A 22,740-nucleotide genomic window follows, 5' to 3' on the forward strand; every position below is an offset into this window, starting at 1 on the left:
TGAAGCTGTCATGACCTAAAATTTTTTTTGGCTTTATTATTTGACATAAAATATGTTGATTCACCATATTTTTGAAAAATTAGGAAACGCAAACACTTGAAAATTATTTGAATATTACAAACTTCACGTTCTCCAATTTCACATCCGTATTGTTTATCTCGAGAAAAGAGTGGTCGAAGGTTAAAATATGCAAAGAGGCAAAGATTCTCACCTGATATTTACACTGCCGGCAATTTGATTATCTTGTGGATGGGCCGCATTGATGATGAGTTGAGGATTCTTTGTCGTTGATATATCCAACGGGATAACTTTCGGTGGAGCTGGTGGGGTAGTTTCGGGAGCTGCATGGCCATTGTTTGGACGAATAGTTCGCCTGGGTATGGTTTCTTCCCTTACAGTTCCAGGCACTGCTATTTCATTGTCCTCTTCTTGTATGCGTTCCGTGATTATGGTGACAGCGGGTGTGGCTGTTGGAGGAGCCACAGTACTCGTAAAGCGTGACGAGGGTCGCGATGGTCGTCTTGAACTTGATGGTTGTCTCGTGCGATAATTTGTAGTTGGTGGCAATGTAGTTATAATTACCTCTTCGCGAACACAAGATGGCAATGGGTGACTCCATTGTCCATTGGACAGGCATGTTAGCTGTTTAACTCCTTCCACACGATATCCTCTTGGACAGACAACATCTGCCTTGGATCCATAGAAGGTACCATTGAGAGCGACGAACTTGGCATTTTGGTGAGTAGCTGGCAGAACATCACATTCAATGCGTTCACATCGCGGTGGAGGTCCATTCCAGCGTTCATCGATATCGCAAGTTAGGACAGATCTACCGACTAGCTCAAAGCCCTCAGCACATTGATACACAACTGTACTGAGGTATCCAACAGTGCCATTGATAAGCTCGTAAGCTCCATGAGCTATGGAAGCGGGCAGTCCACACTCAATATATTTACAAACTGGTGGAAATTCGTTGTAGAAGCCAGTTTCCAGGCATGTACGACTCGCTGGGCCCACGAGTAAATGTCCCTCATCACATGCATACTCAACAGTAGCCCCAACATCATAGCCTCTAACTGCCAGCATTGTAGAGTTGGGAGGCTGTTCTGGTCTACCACAAGCTTTAGGTTGATGCTGACAGATGAAATTAAGTGGTGTATTGCAATTTGTGTCGCTCCAAAGCCATCCCTTAGAGCCGTCGTATCTGGATAAATTATGGGATTATAAAATTGATATTTGTTTCTCAAATATCCTTTGAAAGAGCATCAAAGCTTTTTAATAATCCCATGTGAAATCTTATTGAAATACTTTAAGTGCCTATTTCTATGCGCGCTCTTGGAGTATGTTTTTAGATTATTTAATTTTTTTTTTATTGCAAATGTTTATTACTATATAAAATAATTTAACATCGATACTTTCTCTCCTTCATAATAATTATATAATTTTAGTTCACTTGACTAATTAATATTCACATCACATTTTTAAAATGCTTAAGAATTACCACAAATTAAAAGCCAAGTTAATTTTATTTTAAGTAATATTTTCAAAAAAAATAAAAACATAAAATTGTTATTATTTCTAAAAGATGATCGACAAATTTAAATATACTATTTTTTTGCAAGATACACTAAAAGAAAAAACCTAAAAAGTTAAAACAACTCTATGGCAGAGTTGAATTAACTCTACGAATATCGATGTAATTGTTACTCTTTTTCGTTGTAAATTTTAGTAAATAGAGTTGAAACAACTCTTCGTGCGAGTTGAATTAATTCGTCGGATATCGATGTGACTATTACTCTTTTTCGATGTAAAATTTCACCTCGACTGAAGTATATGCGTAAGCGTTTTCGTTTTAAGAATATACTTCAGTCAAGAAGATTTTCGTGTGACGAAATTCATAAGGAACATCAATTAGAAATATGCCAAAGAGTGAACTTGAGTCAAGAAAATATTAATAAAGAAAATGTTAAAATAAAATTAAAAAAAAAACATAAAATTGCAAAACATATTCATTTTGAGATTTGAAAGAGCTATTTTAATACTAAAAGCTCTTTTTAACTCTTGAAACGAGTTATTTTAACTCTTAAAACGAGTTATTTTCAGTCTTAAAGAGTTATTTACACTCTTTGGTCATGTAAATTTTAGGGAAAAAAAAGTTAAAACAACTCTTTCGAATATTACACCTAAATACAAGTAAAATCAACTCCAAAATATAGTTAATCGAAAATCACAACGAAAAAGAATTAATTCAACATCGATTCTAGTAAGTTTTACTCGATTATTTTTCTGAGTGTACACATATCCTGCCAATATTCGGATGAATATTTTACTTGAAAATTTAAAAATTTAATTTAAACTCAAAAGGCAACAATTTTAAATTTAATATTTTGTATTGAAAAGCCTCAATAGCGCGAATTAAAAGAAAAATGAAGAATCTAGTATTTGAAACTAACCTGGCACAGTCTTCGTCGCCACCTGGGAGATTCCAGAACGACACAGTGACTTCTTCTCCACCCAGCCACTTCCAAGTATTTCTGTCCTTAGCATCTCTAAGAGCACCCATCCAGTACTGTGAAGAAGCGTCACTCCGGTGCCGCCTCCACAATTCCCAACTGATAAAGCCCTGCAAAGCTGGATTGCTCTCATTGATGAGAGTACCTCCACGTGCTCGACAGAATGCCAGAGCTTCGCGGAAATTGAGTGGTTGACGATTGTAGAAGACATAGCATTTGCCATTGTAGGAAGCAGACGCTCCCGGTGGTTGGTCCCGAAATACAGGACACCTTTCAATGGGCAATGCCTGATCTGTGTAGACAAATGCTTCGCAGATGGACAGAGCACTGGGAGCACCAACTTCCAGATGCACTGACACAAAGGCGCCTGGCATTGGGGGATTGCAGGGCAAGAATAGAGGTTGACCCTCCTCCAAGACACCTGTGAAGCGATTGCAAATGGGATTTGTCCCAAGATCTGGGCGATTGTTTCCCACGCGAACCACAATTGTTGCGGGCTTGTTGTTACCTGTTAAGAGACCCAGAGAAAAAAAAAAGAAATGCTCATATGTAAAGTATTTTGGAGGTGCAACACCAATTTGCAAGAAATGCCATAAATTTAAACAATTAAAGTCCATCTTCGTTCATACTCATCTCACTGCACATTTATGCAAATTGGAAATTTATGTCTTGCAAGGAGAGGCTTCGGATGAAACACCCGTTAACTGTTCATGAAAGAAATTGCATCATGTCTGATGGCAAATTACTCAAATCGACGAGGTGCATGCTTGAAAAAGAAATTGCTCTCTTGTCTGTTGTTTTTTTTTGTCATGGTTTCACGTAAAATAACGCAATAAAACATATTCAGCAATTTTTCCTATCTCTTTGGAACTCCCCTTCGGAGACGCAATTTGAAAAAAAAAACGAACCAAATAAAATAAATGAAATTTACTGATTTTCTATGCATTACAAACCATTGCTGATTCTTAATATTTATTCTTTAACATTTCACAAATTTATTTTTGCAACTCTCCCAAATACACCACTAATGTGTCAAAAGTAAACAATAATGGAGCACTTTTTTTTAGTAAAGACTTTTTCGAGACACGAAAAACCAAATGTGGTAAATATATGTACAAAATTACACAACATCTCGGAGTAGAAAGTCATAAAAAAATTTCGTGAGAATTTATTTCTTTGCCTAATTGATATCATTGCGAGAAAGTAAGATAGAAATCACTATTTTAATAGTTATAGCAATGAAGTAATAACTTAAAAGGCTAGCACTTGGTACTGTAAAAATTAGTCATTTTGATCTTAAAAAAGTATTTCGCAAAGTTGAATGAAATATTCATGAGTTAAATAAGAAATTTGTATTAATTAATGTATAGGTATATGGGATATATGGATGTATGTTGATGTTTACTATATAAGATTAACTAGGCACGATAAGAATTGCCTCATTCATCTAGAAGTTCTGTTAAGTTTCAACATTTCAAAAATGTAGTCATGCAGATTGAAACAGTAACAGACATCATATCGCACAGTGGCGTTTTTAGCAACGTTTTGAGGATTTGGGTGGTTTGAAATAGAAGCCCTTAAACTTTAAATTATACCTTTTCATATATTAAGAAATATTTCAAGTCGAATTTTGTATTACTAACATATCGTCGGCTCCATTGCATATTATGCCAAGTCGTTTTAGACCTTCTGATCATATGGTCGTCGAAGAAAAATGTTCTTATCTCATCAAATACAGCACCGTGAGAATAGTTCCAAAAAAAAATTTTCCTTGTTGAAACACCCTACCCCACAGTTCAAAGTAGTCCCACCTCCCCCTACCGCCCGTGCATTTTTTTTTTTGATAATATCTCTCGGAACAATCCGAGAGATATAAATATGTTGAGATTGAGCTCTATATCTGGTGAAAATTTGGTAATCATAAAGACAATGACATCCAGGTGACGAGATATTCAATTTTTCAAAAAAAAAAAAAAAATGCACAGGCGGTAGGGGGAGGTGGGGCTACTTTGAACTGTGGGGTAGGGTGTTTCAACAAGGAAAAATTTTTTTTGGAACTATTCTCACGGTGCTGTATTTGATGAGATAAGAACATTTTTCTTCGACGACCATATGATCAGACACCATTTAGCGGTGGCTGATCGACCCCCTCTGTAGAACATTTTTCTGATTTTACACTACAGAGAGGGTCGTTCAGCCACCTCTAAACGGCGTCTGATAATATGGTCGTCGAAGAAAAACTCTCTTGTCTCATCAAATACAGCACCGTGAGAATAGTGCCAAAAAAGTTTTTCCTTGTTGAAACACCCTACTGTGGGGCTACATTGTTATACGATTTTCTTGCATATTTGTAATGGAAACTCGATTTTAACATGATTTAATTTGGATAAACAAAGTAATTGTGGATCTAAATAAAATTATTGTAAGGACCAGATTTATTTCGAAATCGGCGAAAAAGTCGCATAATAATGTAGCCCCACTGCTCAAAATAGCCCCACCTCCCCCTATAGGAATTCGCCAAATTCAAATGGCTCTTCTGATAAGTTGTCATTCTGAAATAACACATAAGGAAGACTGGGGCAAAACTTGTCAAACCGCATAATTAATTCTTTCACGAGCTCTGAGAAAACTTTAACGTTTTATAATGAGCATATTCTTATAGGAAATTTACTACTCTACAACATTGCAGAAGACTATTTTCTTCTATCTCGAAAGAAATATGATTTTCGAATCATTTTCTGAAAGTCGATTTTGTGGAGATTCCCAAAATTGCTGGGGCAAATTTTGTCAGTCTTCGGATAATTTGTGACGTTTTACGCTCGCAAAAGTTAAAAATATCAAATAGACATATTTTTATAGGAAATTTATTCCTCTACCTCTGCAACTTTGTCGAAGATAATTTTTCTCTATATTAACGAGAAATGTGCTTGAATTGAGCTAATCTGTATTGATATTTCCTGTAAGCTAAATATTCCAAAAATAGGACTCAAAATTTCATTATTTTTTATTTTACATAATCCTTCCTCGAATACCTTGAAACTTTGTAAGTTTAAGAAGGTTCATGAAGGCTATCTATGATAAAAATTTCAAGCCTCAATCTCTTTTATTTTAGAAAATAGTGAATATTTAGGAATATTGAAATTTTCATTTTGACAAATTTTGCTCCAGTCTCCCCTAGTATGGATTGGAACTATCGATATTATATTGGAATGACTTCAAAATGCAAAAAATATAATTTCAAAATTTTCATTAATATGGTTTAATTTTAGGAAAATGTTATTAAGAAAATGCTAATTACCAAACACATTTTCTGACTTTCTCCTCGAAGTTTTCATACAATATATAAATAATGTTCTCTACTACTAAACAAAACTAAAAATTATTTGTAGGGTATTAAGAAAAAAAATGAAAATTTCAATGAAGTACATGTTCTTTTAGCGCAATGCGTCATTATTATTTTTAGAATACACTACACTTAAAATTTCTGGAAATTTGATTCAGGTTTCACAAAAGTGGCATATTCCGTAGGTTAATTTGAAGAATATTTTTAATTTATTTATATTTATCATTATCTAAGTTGTATTCCTCAAGTATGTAAAATTAAAAATTATGGAAAATCCTTAGAAATATGTAACCTCTTGAGGTATAACCAAACTCGAAAAGTGCATAAAATTCTATATCTAATTAAGTAATAATCGAAAAATCGAAAAACTCAAAACAGCACTAATACCGGGGCTGTACGATATATAAAAATTTATATAGTGTTAATAAAACTTAAAATCCTAAACTAAATTGCGCTATACACCTCTGGGCTCTGAACATAATTTTTTTATTTTTGTTAATTCGAACTTATTTTAAACTCTCGTCAATTAATGTTTATTCATTGAATAAAATAAGTTTCGAATTACTACAGTAAATTGAGTACCGATGTTCCTTCTTTAATTATTATATTCCACACTTTCAAATCAAACAAAAATATACATCGATATCAGTACTTTTTGACAGTAGTGTGATCGGAGAATTGTACAAAAAATTATTATAATGAAATATATATGATATTTTAAAAAGGTTTAAAACTTCTCTAAGGATTTAGGAATACTTTTTTTTCATGAAAAATGATCAACTTTGGGAAAAGAATTATTTTTGAATGAATTCAAATTTTTTAAAACACGTAAATAACATCATGTACTACAAACAACTCATCTGGAAAAAGAAAAATTTAAAAAAGTTATTTTTTAAATTTTTCCACCTGGTGAACATATAGATACGACACCTGGGAGTTTTAAACAAATATTAACTTTCTAAGTATGTCTTCTTGTTCATATGTTTCTATTAGTCAATGTTTTATCTACTTGATTCCCTAGACATTACAAGCCTTCTTTCAATCCACAAAGAATCATTAAATTTATTCTTGAGCTCTTGTTTGGCCTCTAACCTTCGCCTTATAATAAATTTCTTAAAAAATCCGCCCTAAATCTGCAATTGATTGAAAATAAAGATGCACTTGGCTTGGTGTTATGTAAAATACAGAAGGGAAAAGGTGAAAATTATTAATTGCACCAGAGCGATACGCATTTCCGTTTCAAACGGCCAGCAATATATACTTACACAATTTTATAATAGAGTTTCAATTTACATACTTGTGGTGCACGATCGTGAAACATTTTTGCCTCTTTTGCAGCAAAGGAGGAAGAAAATTTTTGTTAATTTATGTTATTGCCAAGAAGAGGCTTAAGAGATACCAGGAGAGCTGAGAAGTGAAAAGTAATTTCCCAGGTATAAAATTTAATCTTGAAATTGTATTTAAACTTCCGAGGAATTCTCTATTTTGTTCACACTGGCGAGATTAAATGCTTGTTGTGTAGGAAATGGTCCAGAATTCGGGTGGATTGTTAGTATGTTTGTCTAATGCATTGCACTGGGTAAGATCTTCAAGTGCTCTCCAACTAAATTTCCCACGGTTCACAGACAATTCCGCAGATTCAGAGAGTGAATGAGAATTTTTTTCTTAATACACAAGGAAAAAACCATATAATATGTGTAAACAAAAATAAAATGGGAGTGTAATTAGAAGTTGAAGAGATATAAAGGGAAAGTTTAGAGACCAAAAGAGAATGATACTTTTGAGATTATACCTCAATTGGTGCCTTTATGCACACACAATCCAAAAGTGAAAGCGTCACATGGGTGTCCCAAGATAGGCAAGGATCATTTAACATATTTTGCATCAAATATATCTGTACACTAAATTTCTGCTGAAAGTTATCATTTTCTTCACGCGTAAAAATTCCATAGTTTTTCTTTCCTTCACCTCTCTTCATCACAAATATCACCTCCCAGGAAAGTGTCATGAATAATTAACTATATACGTAGGTAAGAGAGAAGACGAGAAAATTGTCGTAATTTGGAACTCAATTATGACAAGCAGTCACCTGAATAAAAAATAAAATTAGAAAGACAAAAAACTTTAAATTTGTTAAAGCAATTTCTGATCTCACATGCACAATGATATGACTGCCATACGGAATGATTCCCAAAAACTTTCTCATGTCTTATATGCTATCCATATGACATATTTAAATTTCACTTAAATCCAATTGCATTTTCCGTCATTTAATATTCTGCACAAGATATAGTTTAAAACAAGAAAACTCTGTAAATTTTTCCACGATGTGTTTATAACCATTCTTCATAATTACTTCCACTTCCACAAAACCTACCAATGAAAGTGCACAATAAAAATAAAATATCCAGGAAATTTATATTTGTTGCTCAATTTTAGTATATTTTCTGTGAGAAATTAAAATATCAAAACTATGTACTGCAATAACTTTGATTTAAAGCCCTCATCTTTGAGATTAATTATGTGTTACCGCATTTTATTTCCAAGTTATACAAAAATGCTTTTACGTGCTATAAATTTCAATTGGCGCTAAATAAATCAATCTTTCATATTGGAATAAATTTTTCCGGAGAAAAAATAGTTATATGAAATTGTACTCATTAGAATATGATGTTACTCCATCTCTAAAGTGTAAGAGAGAAAGACAGAGAACATCCAACATCTTATAAAATCTCAATACTCGTAGTGTTAAAATTATATCACATATTCCTATGACATGGAGAAATTTAATAATGAAGATTAATAAAAAAATTTCAATCATCTTCATTCATTCATAGATTTTGTACGGAAGGATTAAAACCTATCAAATGATTATAGATATACTTCAAGTTTCTTTTATTTTTATCACTTCGTATTAATTTTTGAAGTTTTTCATACTTCTCAAAAATAGGTCAATTTCTTTTTTATCTTGTGCTTTTATTGTACATATTTTATATTTTCTTCTCAAGTCTATGAGAAACATTAAGAACATTGAATTTATTGCTAATATCTTTGAATTTGACACAAGTATTCTTAATTGTATTTTAAAAGTTATATTGAAAGGGAAAGTTTCACAGTTTCTAATGAAACACCTTTCTTTTTAAAATACACAATATAAGGGAAGGTTTTCACGCTTTGCACACATTCTGGCTTCGGACACTTCATATTTTTCCCATACTTTTTTTTTAATGATTTGGCCTCTTTATGAAAAATATTTTTAATAACTAATCTTAAGTTACATATTTCCTGAAAAACTAGGTCAGATTCATTAAAAGAACATGAGTAATACATATGAGGAATAAAAGTGTTTAAAGCCAGAGTGTGTGCGAAGCTTGAAAGTCCTCCCCTATACATTATTATTTTTGCGTTTATACAATTTTTGTCATATAGTAATTCGAGGTGTGATGGGACAGTGGGACAGATGGACCACTTCTTCTCCTTCCCATATACGCTACGCACTATTGCTACCTTGTTTGGTCAATTTATACCCTTCAACATTCTAATGAAAACTTCTGTTACAATTTTGTACCTTTAAAATTGTGCTAGAAAATAGAAATTAAATTTTTTGGGTGTCCCAATGGCCAAAAATTTTGATTTCTCTATAAGGATACGTGAATTTAAAAGTTGGGGAAAGACGAGACACAATGGTTTTGGCAATACTTTCAGTGTGAATCTTGCTCAACGTTCGTCACAATTTTTTGAAGTTAATCTGCAGATATTATTTTCGTTAAAATTTTAGCTAAGACCGACTTTATACACTCAGCGGAGCTGCCAGCCATATAGATGAAGCACATTTTCCAAAAAATAAATCACTTATAATGAAAAAATAAGTCCAAGAAATTAAAAAAAAAATAGCGGTCTCGTTGTTTATTATACTAACAAAATAAAATAAAAATATTTTGTTAAAATTTGAGATGACCCATTTCTCTCTCACTGTTTTTGACTGTCCCAAAATGCAACATTTTTTTAAAACTAATTCTCTGAGGTGATTTTCTTCTGTAAAATTTTTCTAATGATGCTATTTTACATCTAGAGTGTTTTGATAAACTAGTGAGAACTGTTTCTATTTTCTGTTAAAAACACGCCAAAATTATTGAATATAATTCAGTCCATCTCTCCTCGAATGACTATATGAATTAACTTAGGGTTCTTATGTTTAAGATTTTTCAGCTTTTGATAATTTCTTAAAAGTATTCTATTTCGGAAAAGGGCATTCCTGAACAATCTATACCCATCTTTACCATATTCAAGAGTAGAGTGAAAGGAACACCTATTAACACTTTAAAAACTCGTGTTAGGACCTATTGAAATCCTACTCTATACCACTTGAAATACGAAAAAACGCCATACTACTTACATTTTATTAGGTACATTATATAAATTTTAACATTTTGACAGAAGTGTCAATAGCGGTTCCCTATCGAAGAGGCGTTCATTCGACCCTATAGTGACTTTTTTCTTTTTAATTTTCACCAGTTAGTTTCATCCCAAAAAAAACAGACCACAGCCTCAATAAGACTTGTAAAACTAAAATATTGTAACTTTTAAATAATAATTTCTGAATGTTTTGCATTTTCCAAATTTAGAATTTCAAAACGGAATCCAATCTTGTCGTATAGACTGTATGAAAAAATAGATTCTTTAAATGCGAATTAATTGTAAATATTGATCCTGAGAGCACGTGGTATCTCTTGATCTTTTGCTCTGGAAGACTTCTAAGATTCCTAAAAAATATATATAATAATTTATTTTTCTATCCATAAGATTTTTTGCACTAAGATTAACTGCGGTAAAAGATGTACTATTGCAGAATGATTTCTCAAGATAATTATAGATTTAGTCATACAAGTCAGAATATGCCTTATAAGATCCTTATAAGATTGACTTATAAGATTTAGTCATACAAGTCAGAACCAGTAAATTGATACGCAAAACCAGTCATTGATACGCTTTTCTTAATTCAAATTAAACTCAAAATAATTAATTTGCTGTAATTAGTACTAATAAATCAGTACTTTTTTTCTTTTTAATATTAATAAGTATGTGAAAATTGAAATGAAGTTTAATGTTTCAAAAGTGAGTTTTTCTCTACATTATCATTTACAATTCTCATCCGATAATATTATAAGTTTCAACGAAAAATTTCTAGTTTGAGCTTTCGAAACTGAAAGCAAAATTTATGGATACTTATAATTTGAAGTGTGATCACATATTATTATTATCTAGCTAGCATGAAAATCATCTCTGAAAATCACATTTTGCTAGTCATTGTTGAAAGTTGCATTAGGGATTTTCTTAAGAAATTTTTGAGGTCACATGGTATGTAAAATTGATTGTCAAGCTGATATATACGAAAAAGAGACGCTAATATGTTTCGTACTAATCTTTTTAATTGAAATTATTTTGTGGGCGTAAGTAGATTAAGATTGATGATATTTCAACTAGATCTTTAATAGCTTTTTTTATTACAGCCTGTTTTTCACGTAACAATTTCAAGCATGAAGAGTCCTATTAAGCAAATTGTCTTTTTCTTGCATCCATCCCACAAAAGTTAAATGTTTCGTCAAGGAAATAAGGTAATTGAGGAAAGAGTTATAGTAGTAGCAAAAAAAAGTTTGTGGGAAGCAAACCAAGAACAATCTGTGATTTTGAACTTCAGTACATATTTATAATCAATTTCATTTTCATGGTGTGTTTTGCTTGAAAGCAATTAGCGTATTTAAAGATTGGACTTGTGGTGCACAATTTGAAATGCTAAAAACGTCATAGACGTAAAAAGTTCCATGGAGAGAGAAAGGGAATCCAATTTCACCGCCTTGAGGCGTCTCTTTTATATGGGTATCAATCAGAAAATTTATATGATACATAAAGTTATATTGGACTCACCACAGCATGATTTGCCAAAGTCCAGACGCACCAGCTGAACCATATATGGCTCCAGGAGATTCACGTACCACCAGGGTAATCTTTCAGGCTTCGTGAGGGAACACGTGTCGGCCTGGAAGAATGCCGACGTGGAACCATCGATAGCCTTCTGTGGAATACCCGATCCATCTGTTGAAATTTGCATGGGGGCTTTGCCGGCTGCCACATTTAGAACTGTAAGATAAAATTGAAATAAGAAAAAAAACGAACAAATTATTAGGAAGAAAAATCATTTCACATCGAAATTATATAACTGTTGCCTCAGCATCTTCACACCTCTTTATATGATTTCTTCAGTATTTTCTCTCCTTTATGGAATTTTCATTTCTGTATACTTTTTTAAACGCAGAACGAAATGATCGATAAACCGCTAAGACACGAAAATTGCCTCTCCACATGCGCTCTAAAATGTTAAGCAATTGTCTGAGAGATGGAGAATTTCGCTTGTCAATCTTAGAGAGTGAAGCAGAAAGATCATATAAGAACATTATTTACGCATAATAACATAAACTGTCTCTTTTTATGGTCCAATTCTTATGGGCTCCTTAGTAGAAATGATCAAAAGTCAGTGGCGGAAGAGAAACATACCATACATACGACTTAGACCGTGTCACCGGAGCACAAATAGACTGCATCGGAATAGAATTGCATTATCTTTACAATTGCTAATGATGTGGTTTTTCACCCATAAGAACGTTCTCACATCATGAACAAATTTTCTTAACAATCTTACACATATAATACTTTGGTTCGTGCTATTGATGCAAATTCTCTTACACTTCCAATTGCAACTGTTTTTCTTCTTCTACAATTTTCAACCCAAATTGACTAACTGTTTGAAAACAAAATCAACTACAACTTTAAAGTTCTATATAACAATTTATAAAATATTTTTCTCTGACTCATTGAAACCATTGAAACGATTTATAGTTTGACGATTTTCCTACAAATTGTATTGCTTGTTTTCTGAAATCATTATATAAGAAACATAAAAATTTTGATTTACTATAACATACATTTTGTGCAATGTATGTCAAAGGGAGTTCACAGTCATGTGTTGTTAGGGGGAAACTCCAGGCTTTGTTTTAAATTAAATACATAATGAAGCATTAAACTAGCTTCAAATTGCAAAAAAATTTTAATGCCACTTAATATTTTGATTAGGCTTTAGAATTTTCGACCAAAAGTAAATTTGCCAGAAGGTAGAAAGTCCAAAAATAAGTCTTGTAATGATCACAACTAGGGTCCAAATTTGATCGTCGAGAAATGAAGGGGACTTGTGAAAAGCTTCGGGAAACTTAATTACTCCGTAAATGTGAAAAATTTAAAGGAGTGCTAAAATCGAAAAAAACGATAATCGAAATTTTTATATCAAATATTGTTCTAACGATACGTCATACTCCCGCTTATAAATCTAACCTGTCTCTGCTATGTAAATAGGCGAACGCAATTAAGCAACACACCTATAGTCATATATCGAACTTTGATGAACTTTTTTCTTCCATATTCAAAGTATTTAGACGAATCCATGACCAGACTAAGTTTCAAAGGTTCTAGAGAAAGTGTATTTCCTAACCGTTTTAGGAAAATTTGGGATCTCTGACAAGTCTGAACCCGTTCAACTCAATTAATCTTAAATTAAAATTAATTAATTAACAATTAAATTTAAATGTAATTTTCAATGAAGACTCCACTGAGTGATTGAATATAGTTTCAATCTCCTTAGAAAATTATATGAACCACCTTGTTACATAAATAATACTATTTTTTATCCTAAATTGAGTTGTATTACTTCTAATCTCTTTTCGGAAACTTTAAGGTGATCATTAATTAATGTCAACTGGCAATCGCAAAAAATGGTTCAATGGAAAAAAAATTGCGAAATACTTCTCCATAATTTGGACCTCTGAATGTCTAAAAAAAAATTAATGCGAAACTGCTTTTGCAGTTAAGCATCTAATCACCGATCTAAGTCAAGAATCCATTTTTAATATATTTCACGAGGTTTATAATGTTCCAATAGATTTTAAAAACACTATATAGTCTTTTTCTCTCGGAATTGGTAAATCAAATTTTCATTTCAAGGTAAATTATTATAAATTTAATAAATTTTGATGGACATTTTGGAATGTTTTGTAAATTTCTGAATAAAAAAAGCCAGAAACTTCTGTAACATATTTTTTGAGGGGTTTTCTTTCTATCCTTGGATTGAACTCTTTCTCTCCCCATCACAGATACAATGCGATGAAATGAAAACGGAGGCTTTCAGTCTCAACTTACAATTATGCACTCAAGTGCAACGTTTTGAAACCATCAACGAAAAAAGAGTGAGATGTGGAAGAGAAAGAGAATTAAAGACAATTTCCATTATTAATTCTTAATCAAATCTCTCCAATTTTGAATATTTACTTTTTGTCCGGATCTCCACTAAAAGCATCAAATGACTGTTTTAGAACTCATCGACAGATTCAAGTGTTTTTTCTGAGGTTCATAAAACTATGATGAATTATTGAAGCTGTGAAATATAAAGATCAAGACTTCGGAGTATTACTAGAATGGGGAGTGAAAAATGCTTTTTATTCTTTCTCTACCTTTTTAATATCTTTCTATTTCGTTAGGGAATTTTTCAGACCATGAAGACAGTTATGGAGTTGATGTCTTAGGAATTGAAGAAGGCAATTGAACGCAAATATTCTTAACGAGCATTAAAGATATTACCGAATAATTTCATAAAGGAACATTCGCGATAAGTTATACAAATTTATTTTTCTTTGCTCAGTGATTTTATTAGTCTTCTTTTTTTTTCCTTCACCAGCAAATAGAAGCAAAAGCATATTATTCTCACCGCGTGGCTTCCAAGATGATCATGAATCACGAGAAATTTCATTCCCATCGAGATCTTCAACAATGATTCTTGACTTTGATGCTCTTCTCTTCCCACCTTCTTTGCTGTCTTTCATATTATGTTCTACCCTAGCTTATTCATAATGTGTTTTGGTTTTACCACTCTTCATTGCAAAAGTCGCAAATTACAACAATATTAACATTGTTCTCGCGACTCACAATGATTTGTCGTTGGCAAAGTAGCTCACTGTGTCAAACAGTGGTGTGTGTAATAATTTTCGAGAAAGTACAATGTGCAGTTTTGAGTATGTGATGGAAACAAAATGCTTCTTAAGGAAAAAGTTGAGCAAAAGTTACAACCATCTTGCAACAAAATATTTCTAACTTCTAAACAATAAAGTTACTTGTTATGCACACATGAGACTCCATTAATAAATCTTCTCTTTCTACTAATTAATTTTACTACTTTTAATATAACGCTCTTTTCGCTGTTCAGTCCTCGTTGGAAGCCACATCAGTTTATTTTCATTCTAATGCTTCTCGTAGAAATGCATCCGAGATATAGTCAGAACTTATATATAAAGTATTCTCAAGGGTCCAAACATTCCTTACTGTAACTGAAAATTCCGAAAGAATTAACTAACGAAGTATTAAAGAAAGTGGTATACATTTCATCATAGACGTTGTTACAAAGTTAAAAATTATTATGCTTCACAAATTTTTTGAGAAGGTCATAAAATTTTATAGGTGTAGCATTATTATGAATGATCAACAGTTCTTTACTAATTAAAATTTAATTAAAGTAAGAAAAATTTCTCAAATGTAAGAAATATCAATAGATTTTTCAATACAATCACATCTACTGCGAACTTAGTTCTAATGGAGAGATCCTAATTTTTGAATTTTCAAAATTAAGGAAGATTTTTTATTGGTTTTAAAACTAAACAATTATATGTATATCCTTCTTTGGTTTTACCAAACCTTTTCTAACACGATATTACCTTCTTTTTTTATCAGTTAAATTAAAAAAAAAACTAACTTTTGTGTAGTTTAAGATAAAAGTTATAGACCGATTCAAGGGATAGATAACTGTCTGTAACGCTCACGGTTCATTCGAGTGCCGAACTATCGATCTCGTGCCGATCTTTCTCAAGTAAGTTTACAAAATTAGTGTTTCCAGTACAATACATTTTACAATGCAATTTTACCACAGGAATTGTCTGTAGAAAATTTATAATGTTACACGAGCTTAAACGAACGCTATACTTCGCTAAAATCGTGTCGATCTGCCGATTTTTGTGAATGAACATAGCATGTTCCACATGCCGTGCTGTCGAATTCTGACCACATTGTGTCAATCTTTTGATTTCTTAGGAAAATGATGCCAATTTGTCGGTTTTTACCTCCAGATCGGCAGAATTTTGCTGATTGCCGCTCACGGTTCTCTCTGAGAGCCACTTATTTACCCCTTGGACCGATTAAAATCACATAATAATTCCAAAAAATTCGAGTAGAGCTTTTGTCTCTTTTGTCTACTCGAGCACTCTAAGAATGTGCTTTACTATTCTTTTAATTGCACTCCGGAAGTGGCCAAACTTCTGGCAAAGTTTAGGACCGATCGGAAGACATGAGATTTTCTTAGGATTATAGTAAGTGAGATTGTTAGAATCTCACCTAATACTACAACAAAATTTTTATTACGTTATGGGTATATAGTTATTATTTAGTTTTATTCATTTTAGTTTAAAACTTAAGACTTTGCAGTTTTATCATTAAATTTTAATTAATTTTAATTTTTTATTAAAAAATACATACATATTACCGGTGTATTGTGGAAATTTTTTGAAAACAAATTATTATTGAGGAAGCATTTTTGGGCATTGTCTAGCATAAAGTAGAAAAATTAACGACTGAATCTTTTTGAATCATTGAGCTTTTTTTTACATACAATAATAAACAAAAAAGTGAAAATATGTTGGCACTTTTTAAAACCATGAGAATTTCGTTTTTTTTAAACGATTTTTGACAATTACTGATTAAAATTATTTATTTATCATATTTTCAAAAAAGTGTATATTTTATCTAACTAAAAACTTAATTCACATTTTTTTTGTTTTCTGTCCGATATAAATTACCCACCTAATTTTTTTTTAAATAACTGTATAAGTTAAGATAAAACGGTCTAAATTCAATAAACTATGTGTGATTGCATAGTGGATTCTAAAGTGCTTAATCTTAAAAGTTTGTAAATTTAATTAGTTGAGATTAATATAGGTACTAAACTTTTTTGCCTGCTCAATTTTCTTATTATTTACCTACTTTACATGAGTATTATATCTATATATATTTCTTCCCACATTTGAGACATTTGATAACTATATGTGAAATATCTACATCAAAATAGTATATAATGTTACACTAAATACTATTGAGTAAAAATTTGTAGCAGTTTCATTTGCAGAAGGAGAAAGATGAAGAATGAAAAATTCCATAAATTTTACAAATTCTTTTACTTTCTACCGACACATTATTGGACAACCAATTATTTCTCAACATTTACTTTTCCCTCAATTTATCGCCAAAGTGAAGTAATTGTGAGAGAGTAAAGAATTTGTCTGTCTAAGAAGAGGTGCGAGACTTTGCGAGAAAACATCGCGAGAAAAAGCAAACAAATTTTCAGTGGTATAGAAGAGCATTTTAAATATTAGAAACATACGAGGAAAAGTTTAAATATACCATTGTAAGGTGAAAAGTTTGGAAGAAAAAGAAAGAACACAATGGACGCGTCTGTTATATATGCTCCAGCAAGAAAGTGCAATCTTATGTTGTCCATCATCATCGTCAGAGACTGTGAAGTAAATAGTGAAATTTCTTCACCTACAATTTGACCTCTTTTTCCTGTCCATATATCCCATAAATATTATCAAAAAAACGTGACTTTTCGCATGATTCCACAAATAACGCTTCGCGGAGACTTCATAAAATTGCACATTTAGAAGAGGAAAAATTGTGCAACTATTATTTTTGCAATTCTCTGCACTTCTTTACGTTTTCTATTCCGAAGTGTTAGCTTTAGAGCAGTGACGACAATGAGTTGGAATTTTGTACATTTATATTTTGCAGAAAAGAAAATAAAGGAAGGGAGAAAAGTACTGTAAACGGACATTATGCCACTTCCGTAAAATTCTTTGAGTATGGTATTTTAGTAAAAATACATGCAAAAAAAAAAACTAGCAAACATGAATTTCGCATGACTTTAACTGCAAACTACTTTAGTCAATGAATTGTGGTTTATTTGTGGCACTCCATGTTTTAAGGAGGGGAGTAAAAGAAGGTGAAGAAAATCTGAAAACTGCATGTGGAAGTTGGGTTTTATATAGAGTTTCTTTCTGAGTTCCAAAGAAGCCCACATGAACTACTTGAAAAGTCGGCAGCACCAGTGTCCGTTCTCTTAGCGAGTATAGTTCGATTGCGCACGAGTTTAGCATTCCATCTTTTGCTGAATACCAATTACCGTTACCTTCTTGCAGGTTGGCGATCCTCATCGCTGAACTAACCATACACACACCCAACAATTTTCAATCGAAAACAATTAAATTAATTGCATAGCGCCACGCAATTGGCAATGCTTGAAGAAAAATCATCTTATTTATCCAATCCTTCAGGGTTCTTGGGCATCTTTTCTACGATAAGTGGGCAGAAGGTGTTGAAGAGAGTCTTCAGCAAAACATCAATAAGAAAATGCGATTAAAATCGCACTTATTTAGCTTTTCAAGCATTCAATTCACTTGAATAACTTTAATAGGATTATTGTGCATTGTATAATAAAATTCATTATTATGTTTTCCATATTTGAAGTGAGGACTTTTCTACACGCTTATTCAAATTAATGTTTTTATCACATAATGAACTAAATTATTTTTTATAAGTTGTCAAAATTACTAATAAAAATTCTGGATATTCTAATATTTTAAACGTGTAATAAATTTAATAACTTACATAAGTTAATATATATTTCAATGGATTAAATTGACGGTTTCATCCCATACTTATTTGTATTTTAAGCGACAACAATTTGGAAATTGATTAGGTACTACGTAATCTAATAAATTTTTCAAATGAATACAATTGTGAGGCAGTAATAATTAAGAAATTAGTATTGCTCTATTTGAATTAGTGTACTCAATCCTAATAAGTTGTTATATCTCTAATTTAATTATTATTTTTTAATTTTATTTTATTTCTTTAATTACAATATCCCTAATTCAATTATCGTCCCAGCTTTGCTGATTGTTCGTACTTGTGACTTAAAAAATCGCCCGAAATAGCTTAGGAGTAATAAAACTGATTTTCCGATAAAAATTACATATAGGTTTTGAATAGGTTTAGTACCGGTTCATAACCGTCTAGAACCGGTTCAGTCTGTCAGAAATTTTAGACCTATTTAAAAGCTCAAACATGACCATATTCGGTTGTTAAATGCGCTGACTACAGCCGTTTTTTTAACGTTTAACCTTAAAAAACTGTATATGGACAATTGTCTTTCTAGGTCTCTAATACATATCCAGAAATAAAAAAAATCTCACGACATGTTTTCGAACAATTTAAAAAAAAGGTTTTAGAAAAGAAGGGCAATAGTAGGGGGAAAATGAGAAGCATATTAATGGTCAAAGGGTTAACTTATGAGGGTGTCCTCCGAAGATCCCAAGTCTCTATCTCTAACCGTTTCGTCTCTAGATGTGATAAAGGCACGGACAGACTAACAAACACCGTCATATTATTTCTCAGAAATTGTCAGAATCGTGAAGATATGTTAAAAAAGGGCTTCTTGAAGGGTGGAAGATAGAAAATTTTGGGGGGTGAAGAAATCGAGGAATCATATACTGCCCTCTCTCTTTGTGGAGTAGAGTTTCAGCAGTAAAATACAGGCAAGATTTGATCAAAATTTATGAAGCTATAAAAGCCTAAAGTGACGAAAAGTATTATACTATGCCTTCTCGTTACTCGAATATCTCATGATCACGAATTTCGCTAGTTCAAGCTTTTGGAATAAAACCATACTTAGAATAATCGACTCAGAATAGTATGTAATTAAGTCATTGAAAAATATAATTCTTCTTGGAATTTGAACAACAAAATGACATTACTTTGATGACCACATAAAGCCACAAGATCCAAAATTTCTTGTATGAGTTGCTGTTTTATTAAATAAATTGGAAAATCAAATTTGATCAATTTGATTTGTTTCTATTTTATTCTATCAAATCTAAAAATGCACGAAAAGGTAATTTATAAAATTAAATGAAAATTTCAATCTAATAACAAAACCTTTTTTGCAAATTATCCTCTTATTAATTGATAACTTCTCCACTATCATTCTCCACTATCATATATGTTCCACAAGGTGTTTATGCACTTATCGCCAAATTTTGTAAAAATTACATATGCAACAATTTACTTTTAGGAAAGATCCATCGATTTGTTGCATTACGGTAAATAATGCTAATAGTGCTATAAAAGAAATAACAAAATCAGCATATCACAATTCCGGATTTAAAGCATTTTTGTCTCAAACGCAAACCTGAAAGGATCTTGACCAAAAATGAATAAATTTAAAAAAAAATACCATCGAGTGGAATTTAATCGTTTGTCGATGATCGAGTGCGGAAGTAGGTCACTGACTGTTTCATAAACAAGCACATATAATGAAAGAAGTTGAAAAGAGGTGAGAGAAGAAAAACACATATCTATAGAAAAGATATAAAATTATAGAATATAACGGATTTTGCTTGGGTGACGAGAAGACAATCTTCTTGAACAGGTTTTCTTGACGATGATGTCATGAGAGGAATTCTTGAGAACTAATGAACTGCAGTGGCAGTGTCGATGAGAAGAACTTGAGGAAAAAGGGTCAAGGCTACAATCATCTCCCTTCACATAAATTCTCAATACCCGCACCTTTAAATATTCTATATAATACTCATCCTCTCCTCAGATATAATGTTCACTCTCGACATAATAACAGATTGGAAATTCTTCCATGGAAATCGTAAGCAAGAAGAATTGGAAGCAAAAATAGGTCACGGAACTAGGCACTGTATTTTAAAGCTTGAAGAGGTGAAAACGATTTCGTGATATATTCGAATACAAGAAAAAAGAATCTCCCATAAAGATAAAAAAAAGCATAACAATTAAAGAGGTGTTTTGTGGTGAATGTTTCTCTTTCTCTCAATCTGCACACCTTTCTGCGGGTAAACTTTCATAATTACGACCGATTGGTAAAAACAACTGGAATGTCTGTACAACCAAGAATTGTCGAATAATAAAAGACTTCAACAACTTATGTGTATTTGGTAATGATGACATTGATCTTGATCGGATGCCTTTTGCCTTCACCTCGATTTCATGGCAACACAATAATAATAAAATGCACGAGGTGCTGCTGAGGTGCAACAAAAGACCTGACACATTGACTAATGAAGGAAACTCCAATCTCAATTGATGGATAATTACGAGAAAAAAGAAGTGACTGAAGATTCTCTGGATTTCTTAGATCTAATATAGAAAGAAATTTTCTGTTGTATAAGAAAAGGTGAATACAAGATTTCCCTTTATCTTCAATTGAAAGTAAATTTTCCATCAAACACAATATCGTGATCATCGGTTTCTGCGTGTAGCTACAATTGAGATGACTCCCTGAGTCACATCCCATAATCAATTTCACTCCCTCAAACATCCCACTCTGATTGATTCGTGATCAAGAGTTTCTTTTCTATAATGTTCTCAGATCAAAATGTGCATTGTACTTACCACAGAATGGAATGCCTTCAGGTACCCAATTTCCATTGTCGCAGACACGCCGTGCAGGTCCAAGAAGCTCAAAACCTCGCTCACACGAGTATGAGGCCACACAACCGTTCGACAGACTCTCATCTGAGAATGTGACGTGACTGTGAGCTGGTGATCCTGGAAAACTGCAGGATTGTCCTAAAAAAAATAATGTGTTGCATAAATTTAGTTTCTCGCTTAAAATTAAGAGTAAAGACTTTAAAAACACTTTCTTACATTAGATGCATTAGTGCATAAGATATCGCAAAAAATCTTTTTTACATAAAATTTATAATACATAATTTATAAAATAAAATTTAGCAGAAGGAATTAATTCGTTAAATTTTAGTATCTTTGGCATCAATACATAGAAAAAAAATCGTAAAATTGTTTGTAAATGTTTGTGAATTCCTACTGGGATCTTACAAAATGCTTTTAAATTGTATACCCCACTAAAAAGTTCGTAAAAGCTTGTACTTATTCTTAACCTTTTCACAAATATTGTTCATAACTTGAGCACTAGATGAGCATTTTTTTCTTTAACAAACATTAGTTCCTACATTTTTCTTTGTCTGACAAAACTTTACGAACAAATGGCAGACATTTTCAAAGAGTTTTTGTGTGTTGACGAACTTTTGTTGCAAAAAAACAAAAAAAATGCTCGTTAAGTACAGACAAAAAGTACACACTTTTACAAGCTTTTTTATCAGTTATACGATTTACGAGCATTTCATAAATAGTTCATAAATAGTAATTCACATATTCACAAACATTTACGAACAATTTTACAAAATATTTTTTCTGTGTAGGGCCTAAGTGGACTCACGCTGATCCTCAAGAATATTTAGCTTGTAAAATTTTGTTGTTAAAACTTATTCCATACTATCATACACTGGGGATTTGAGTAGAGCAATAGGCAAGTCCGTTGAGTCTTAGGCGGATGAGATCTCTGACTCGACTCTCACAGTTGTGAGTTCGAGTCCCGCCCGGTGCAAACAACTGAATGTTCGGAAAAAGACATTTTCACACGAAATAAAACGTAATAACAATGCACTGCCTCTTGCACAACAACTCCGGGAGCATGGAAGAAGCATTCAAACTACGGGTAAGGCGCTCCTGGGCGGTCTACAAACGGACTTAGCAGATTCTTCCAACACGGGATCAACAACGATACGATTAATAAATACAATAAAGACTTAAGATAATCGACTTAAGATATAGGAATATAGGACTATATTTTTGGAATAA

The 22,740-nt window shown here is 32.2% G+C and overlaps 1 protein-coding gene across 1 annotated transcript in view; it reads right to left on the reverse strand.

Moving 5' to 3' along the window:
- LOC129807475 (uncharacterized) overlaps window positions 1-22,740 on the reverse strand; it is a 43,874-nt gene that overhangs the window by 12,970 nt on the left and 8,164 nt on the right. The window contains exons 5-8 of the mRNA XM_055856767.1: window positions 21,475-21,651; window positions 11,782-11,994; window positions 2,454-3,021; window positions 212-1,204 (exon numbers count right to left, since the gene is read on the reverse strand). Of these exons, the coding sequence (XP_055712742.1) occupies window positions 212-1,204; window positions 2,454-3,021; window positions 11,782-11,994; window positions 21,475-21,651 (1,951 nt within the window). The remainder of the gene's footprint in view (window positions 1-211; window positions 1,205-2,453; window positions 3,022-11,781; window positions 11,995-21,474; window positions 21,652-22,740) is intronic.

This window comes from Phlebotomus papatasi, chromosome 3 (assembly GCF_024763615.1).
Source record: "Phlebotomus papatasi isolate M1 chromosome 3, Ppap_2.1, whole genome shotgun sequence".
Taxonomy (NCBI): domain Eukaryota; kingdom Metazoa; phylum Arthropoda; class Insecta; order Diptera; family Psychodidae; genus Phlebotomus; species Phlebotomus papatasi.